This window comes from Rhagoletis zephyria, unplaced genomic scaffold, assembly GCF_001687245.7.
Source record: "Rhagoletis zephyria isolate East Lansing unplaced genomic scaffold, Rhagoletis_zephyria_1.1 Rzeph_scaffold_02956, whole genome shotgun sequence".
Classification (NCBI taxonomy): domain Eukaryota; kingdom Metazoa; phylum Arthropoda; class Insecta; order Diptera; family Tephritidae; genus Rhagoletis; species Rhagoletis zephyria.
In genome coordinates this window covers 42,531-50,201 of record NW_016160040.1, presented here as the reverse complement: position 1 = coordinate 50,201, position 7,671 = coordinate 42,531, and the positions used below count along the sequence as shown (strand labels likewise).

General features: G+C 33.6%; 1 protein-coding gene across 1 annotated transcript in view; it reads left to right on the top strand.

The window, feature by feature from the left end:
• The window catches only part of LOC108368107 (basement membrane-specific heparan sulfate proteoglycan core protein-like), a 34,893-nt gene that overhangs the window by 15,709 nt on the left and 11,513 nt on the right, over positions 1-7,671 (top strand). Inside the window, exon 4 of the mRNA XM_017622875.1 lies at positions 528-757. Within this exon, the coding sequence (XP_017478364.1) occupies positions 528-757 (230 nt within the window). The remainder of the gene's footprint in view (positions 1-527; positions 758-7,671) is intronic.

The window sequence follows — 7,671 nt, the reverse complement described above, 5'->3', positions numbered from 1 at the left end:
AAAAAAAAAAACAAAAACTCTGTGTGCGCGCACACTAACAACACGGCACCGGGTGCCGCGTGTCACGTACCGCGTTGCGCTTACTGCCTGCCACTCATAACTGTCACTTAATCCTTCACGTCTGTTTATTATTTCTTCGGATGTGTTTATTTACTTAACATCTTTACTCTCTGACACTCACATGCGTATTCACACACACATATATATATATACACATTGCCTCACACCATGGCCTAAATGATGTTTCGTTCACGCTTTTCTCTCTTAATTGTTGATTTTGCTTAACCCCCCTATTTATCAAACGGGGCGTTGTCTCCACCTCTCACGCCCGCCATTAAAATATCATTTTCATTTCATTTAACACTCATTTAATCAAAATATTCTCCAACCCTCACATTTGTTACGAAAACACGCTCACATTTCCGCATGCCGCATGACACTTGCCATATGAAACACATCTCATGCAACAAAATTGACCCCTGCTCCCTTCGCGCCTTGAATAATGTTGTTGGCCCACACGCCCACAGGTCATTTGGTTCAAAGACACCATGCAGCTGGACACCACCGAACGTCACATTATGGAGAATCGTGGCTCACGTCACACGCTGATTATACGGAAAGTGCATCCCCAGGACTTTGGTAATTACTCTTGTGTGGCTGAGAACCAACTTGGGAAAGCACGAAAAACTTTGCAATTGAGCGGGAAACCAAACGTAGCCGTATTCAACTCGCCACCAATTAGTCAGTACAAGGACAGGTAAGTGGAGCGTAAAACATTTTAATAAGTCGAATTGAATGTGTGTATGTATGTAGGTACTATTGTATGTAAATTGTATGAACACTAAGAAGCACACCCACTACGGAATATGAGTTTGTAAACTTTTAAAAATATCTTGATTTTGTGCACTTAAAGCAACAATAAGAGAAAGAAAAAGAAAGCAACAAAAGTATCAGAAAAACACTGTCCACAGAAAAGTTACCTTTTCTATAAATTTTTCGTCATATCTTCGGCAAAAAACAAAAAGATTGCCGAATGTACATAAATGACTCCGAAAAAGGTAAAAAGGCGACCTTAAAATCTGTCAAATTAATAATTACTTTTTTTTCGAAATTGCATTGCAAAAATAACTTAGACTATGCTTGCAAGGTGGACGGACGGACATGAAATAAATTGAAATTAGGTTGCATGCACTTGTTTTTTTCGAAGAAAAAAAAACACGTATTAATGAAAATCCAATTCGTCTGATGGATTCCACCTGTTTGAAAAGTCGAATTTGTTTTACTTATACGAAAGATACATAAATGAAATATCGCAATATTAGTGTCAAACGAAAGAGTTTTTAGAAAACTATAGGCTGATAATATTTTCAATTAGAGTTGCCATCATGAGAAGTCAAATTCAATAACTGGGATTCTACATAGCCGAGCACAGGTTTTATTTTTTTAAGTTACAGGGTGATTTGAAATTTGATGAAATGAAAACCGACACCATGCGAGACCTCTCGTCACTGAGAAATGGTTTAGATTAATTATTAGGAATATTATTAGAGGTTTTTGGATAGGGTTTCAAAAACTAATTAATTAAATGTTGGCGTTTTGACGCCATGCGGGTTCACTAATATAAGTTTATCTCATTATGTCTAACTGAACATGAGGATGTTTGGGGGTAGACCGCCTCTGCTTACCATGTAGCTAGCGGTAGATTTCGGAAAGGGGAAACAAAACTATATTTAATACTTGCCAACTAAGACTTCTAACTTGTTCTTCTACTAAGGTTTCTTTTTTTCATTTTTCACCTCTTTCTACTCACTTCATCGACATAAGGTAGAATCTACCTAAAATGGGGTCGGCCGCATTTATGAGATAAAATACGAATGAACATAAAACTAAAAAGTATTTAAAAAAAAAATAACCCAAGATCAATTATTTTACGTACAAAAATCAGGTTGGGAAATGTAATGTAAAGTAATCGAAAAAATAATCAGTGAAACAGCCGCTTTCACATTCGAAAATAGTTTAATTTTTTCATACCGCGATGTCTTAAGAAAGGTGGGTCATTAAATTTAACGTTACCTAGTATCGAGGACAGTGTGTGTGTATTTTTTGGAACCTTTTTGATATATAAGAACGCTGATTACATACTAAACAGTACTAGAATCTCATAAGAAATACATTACATTATTTTCCACGCAGGTAATGCATTACTAGTTTTCCCACTGTGGATAGAAAACGGATAAACAAAACATGACACTTAATTTTTATTTCACTTTTATTTTGCTGTTCCGATAAACAATTAATATTAATGACTGGAATATTACTAATTCTAGCAATCGGTTTCATTGCCAAAAACATTAACCAGCTGCCGTAAAAATCATTTTATTACATCAACACAATCAGTGTTCTTTATTGTAGGGTAATACTAGTATTAGACATACTAGATTAGTTTCATTCTTGCACAGCCATTTTTTGCCTCAGTCTCATATGAATTTCGATGATAATTGGTGAGCAGGCAAACTGAATATCAAATATTCCTTTATATTTATGCGTAAAGTTTTCTCTCGTTAAACGGAAAAGTAAAAATTGCATAGCGGAAATAAAAGCAGTAAACATATGCTAATTAATGGTTAAGTGTCTACACGCAATATAAAACGATAAACATTCCTGCAAAATATGTATATACTATTAATACTTGTAATTAAAAGTTACTCATACGCCACCGCGTAACCAAACCCCAACCACTCAAGTGCGCACATCGAAAAAAACAACTATGCATGTATAAAAACATATATATATATGGTATGAATATATGTATGTATGGTTGCAGAAGTTTACTCATTAATTTAGGCGCGAGTTTTTCAAAGCATAAAGAGAAGTGCTGGCAGACATATGTACCCACCAAGTAAAATGAGAAGCGAGAAGTTTTTGGAATGCTAGTAACGCCAAACAAAGTCGATTTAGCTAGTCGCGCCATTCTTGCTCACTTTATGTTTTGTATGTGTATACACGTTTCCAATGTGCGAGAGTATGAGCTGCATAGTTTACTTTGTGTAATCGACTGAAAATCACAATTTTATCAACTTGTCGCATTACCCGCTGAAACTTGTGTTACTAATTTAAGGCCATGGATGTCAGCAAGCCTCGTAAGCCAAGAGGCATTTACAACTTACATAAACTATTGAAAGCATAAAAAATGTATATCCAGTATGTTGGTATGTAAGCAATAAAAATTATTATTGATGTACGAATATTATATATTTTTAAAAAGTAAACTTCGCAGACAACAAATGTGTGTAGCAATATGTCGACTGTATATATACATATATGATAATTTCGTTCTGTAACAATTTTATCTTAGCCAAACTTTGCCAAAATTTTCGAGACTTCGAGGAGAATCTAATAATATTTTATCACCAAAACAAATTCGCAATATTTTGTTATCACACATCTTTTAGTTTGACCTCTCATTTTTGAAATTCCTTTTCAAAAGTATTCTCAAAATAAAATCTTCTTAAATCTCTTTCCTCTGACATTGTGATACACATGGATTTCAATAAACTGATGAACTAATTCGAACAAATGGCAACCCTCCTAAATAAAGCTCATGGATAAATCCCTTTCAAACCCATTTCTGTGTATACCCATCTTGTAATAATTTATCCAACTAACTGAATAATTTGAATGTAACTTTTTAAACACGTGGCGAAATGTTCAAACTAAATATTTCTTAACATTCTTTCGTTTGACTACGGTATTTATATATTTCATATTCTTTTTGAATTAATTAATTGAGCGAGCCCTTTCAAACAAGTGGCATCCCTCTTAAAGAGTATTTTTAAGCTTAATGATTGCTAGCCCTCCTTCCCCGGACACTGCGATACATATTTTTATTAACTGATGAATTAAGTGGAATTTTAATAAGAAACATGTGGCACACCCGCTAAATACAGTTCAGAAATAAAAAACATTTCATACCCCTACGATTGATACCCATATATTAATAATTCATTTAACTTAAAAAAAAAAAAAAACATTTGACTTTTCAAACGGGTGGCACCCCTCTTCCAAAACTTCAAAAATATTCTTGGCGTTCAAACAAAAGATTTCATAACACTCCCGTCGTTTGATATCCATATTTTGATATTTCGTATAACTTATGTATAAGTAAACTAAATTCGAAACTTCAAACGGGTGGCAACCCTTTTCAAAATATTTTTAAACTAATACTTTCTGAAACCCCTTTCGTTTGGCACCCATATGGTGATACATATTTCTCTTACCCAATATCATTTGTTCAGTTTGTAATAATTGATTTATTTTTTTAAATAATTTGAATATATTTTTTTTAAGTTTTCAACTTTTTTCAAAAAGTAAAACCGTATTGCACATCTACCGTCCAAGGCTTTTACTTTGACGCCCCATTTGGGAAAATCGAAGGAACGGTGCGGATTTGATGGCATCGATTATTAAATCATATGAATTTATTTTTTTCAACAGGTGGGAAATCTAGACCAGTTTGCACATCTATAGACCAAGCGCTTTAATCTGACATCTCATTTTTGAAAATCGGGTGAACGGTACAGATCTTTTATCCTGAACGAAAAATCACTTCGTGTATTATATATATAGATTATATGGTTTTAGATTTACAAGGCGCTTCTAGAAGATACCGGGGACCACAATTTAACCGTTAAAATTTGATTTTTATGTTCCCAATCAAGTTTAATAATTATTGTTTTCTCTTCTTTTCTTCGATCATATTACTGATATAACGGTTGTTTTCAGATTTAATGTTTTTACATCATGAAAAATTTCATAAGGTCATAAAAACGCAGTCTATATTATAAGGGTTAAAAATTATGGAAAAATGTTTAATCCAAAATGTCAACTATTTTTTATCTAAAAACTCACAAACCTCGAAATAGCGTTTAAATTTGACCGAAAAAATAAAAATTGAACGGGTGCTTTCCATTTCAAGACAACAGATCAGGTACCGGCATGATTTTTAATTTCGATGAAACTTTTTTGGTTCAAATAATAAGACCCTATTTTTTTTTGGCTCGAAAAAATTGTAAGTAACTTATTTTAGATAAAAATCGATATTTGGTGATTTTTCTTAAGTGCCCATAACTTTGTTAAAAAATAATGGACTTCAACCATTTTTTACTCAAATGTTAGTAATTGTTGACACTTCAAGCTAGAACGAAAAAATTATAGAATTTATTTATTTTTATTAAATTTTTTTCTAAATTATATATTGCAAAAACTATGCTTTTTTCTTTTAAACTTTTTCACAAGAAAATAGGTACTTTGAACTACAATGGATCTGAACCCTAGTAGCTAAATTGTTTTTTTCCGAAATATTATTTTTTCTTAGAAAATTATATTTTGGTTCTAATATCGATATAAATATTAGGGTACATCACTCTCCATAAAAAAATCTGTTTTTAGTTTTTATTTTATTTATAATATCTATTATATTTTGAGACATTCGCCATAATACTTCAGAAAATTATTATGACTTACGTGAGCTGGATCAATTTGAAAATACCTACAAAAATCAATTTTTTTATAAATAAAATTAGTTTAAAAAATTTTTATTAAAAAAATACACCTCAGATGAAAGAAATGTTTTAGCTAAAAAGGTCTACATCAAAAGTAGTAAAAAAATGTATTCTGGTGGTTTATTGGAATCAACCCAACTCACGTAAATCCTCACATTTTTCTGAAGTATTTTGGCAATGTTTATTTAAATGCACAAACAGCTTATCAAAACGACAAAAATGAAACGGAACGTGTGAATGCACAACTTCGTAAGCCAAAACCATCTTATAAAGTACGAATATTTCGTGCAATTCCATAAACATCGATTGTCGCGATGTAATGTGGAACGATTTTCCGCCATCCCTTGTCAAATGTGGTTTGGAGACAAACCAGTCTCGGCATTGTGCCATTTTCAGTGTCATTTTTCGTTCGAAATAGTTTCTGTGTGTCCCTCACTATTTACAGCCGTGCTAAATCGTCGTTGGTCCTTAGTTAGATACGTCTCAGCGGATTCGGTTCTTTCCATCAACCAGTTGTTTTTGTTCTATGTGTACATAAGAGTGGACCAAAAAAAAATTCCGAGATAGACTTTGGGGCACCCTTTATAATTTTTCCTCTTGCCGAAAGTGGTCCTGGTACCAAACCTTGCGTTTCTAAGTATCCAAGTAGAGGATGCTCATGATGCTCATATTTTACTCTGGAAGTATTGTGTACATATATCAATCAAACAATTGGTTAAGTATACTTCGAACATTTCAAATTTAAATTATCTATTAAAATATCATAAACTTCAGTTGTGATAACAACAATAGCTTTTTATAAAAATCACCAATATTTTTGCCAGTTTCACAGCGATCCAATAGCGCATTTCCAGTTCATTCAGCACCCTGTATTGGTTGCAGTAGAAAACTGTAAGCTGGTATAGGTATTACAAATATTAAAAGGAAAAAATTAAGAGGGTACCCCGTTTTCTAGAATGAAAAATTTTCCCCCCATACATAAATTTGACCGCTCTAGTGTACATCCTTAGGTAGAAATCAGCTGCTCACCTCCCTCTTCCTGATTAATTGTTGCATGGATCCGATTGTCGCCCTTGTTTTCCCTACGCATGGCGCATAGTCGCTAACACAACGCTGCCACTTGTCTAGACTAATGATCAACGCATCGAATGCTGCAGTGCGCTCGCCATGAAATTCGTGCAAATCTCAAAACACGATGCACATTTCACGCTCAAACACATTGCAAATGTTAAAATGACAAAGGCGATGACATGACTGTGGCGACAATGACGCCAGCCACAACAATAAGCGGCAGATACAACCAACCGCATATTAGCCAACAGGGTGTACAAGTAACTTTGTCGATAGATGGGATGGAGACATGGGCAGACAAACAAAAGTAAAATAAAGTGGAGCATTTTTATGTCGAATTTTATGGTTGAGCGCCAGTGATGTGTCATTGTCAGTTACAAGAAGTAACCAAAACGAAACGGGAAGAAAAATAATCAACAATGGAAATCGTAATTTCAGTGCAACTGCAACTGCATAAAAAATACTAATACCACAAGACGAGCAGTGAACAAACACAACAACAATGCTTAAGTGCGCCATTGTGTACTAAGTATGTATGTACAGCACTGCTTCTCAATTTCAACATATTTAATGAGTTCGTTAGCATTTATTTAGTTTGTAATGGTTGGGACATAATACAAGGAGTTTGCTGCATGTTCAATCATTTGCGCTTGCAATGGCAGACAGCTTATACATATGTATATATGTATGTATACTACTAATAAATGCATTTGTGTAAGTACTTACTAGTAATGTTATAGACAACATTGCTTAGAAATTAAGGGCTACTAACCAATGACTTAATTTTACAGCAAATTCTGTCTGAGTAGTTTTTATGAAAAACTAATATGTACTTTGGTATAAAATTTAGCTTTATAAAATCATACATACATATATATGTATTTGGTTCAACTAAATGGGACTTTCTGGCTGTCAGTTGGCTAACTTATGCTACCACATTTACCCAGCGTAATTCAGCCATGGCCCATATCTTCAGCACAAACCTTAAGGTCAGACGATTTGGGACCAACATGAACAACAAAAGTCATAGAAAAGTTGA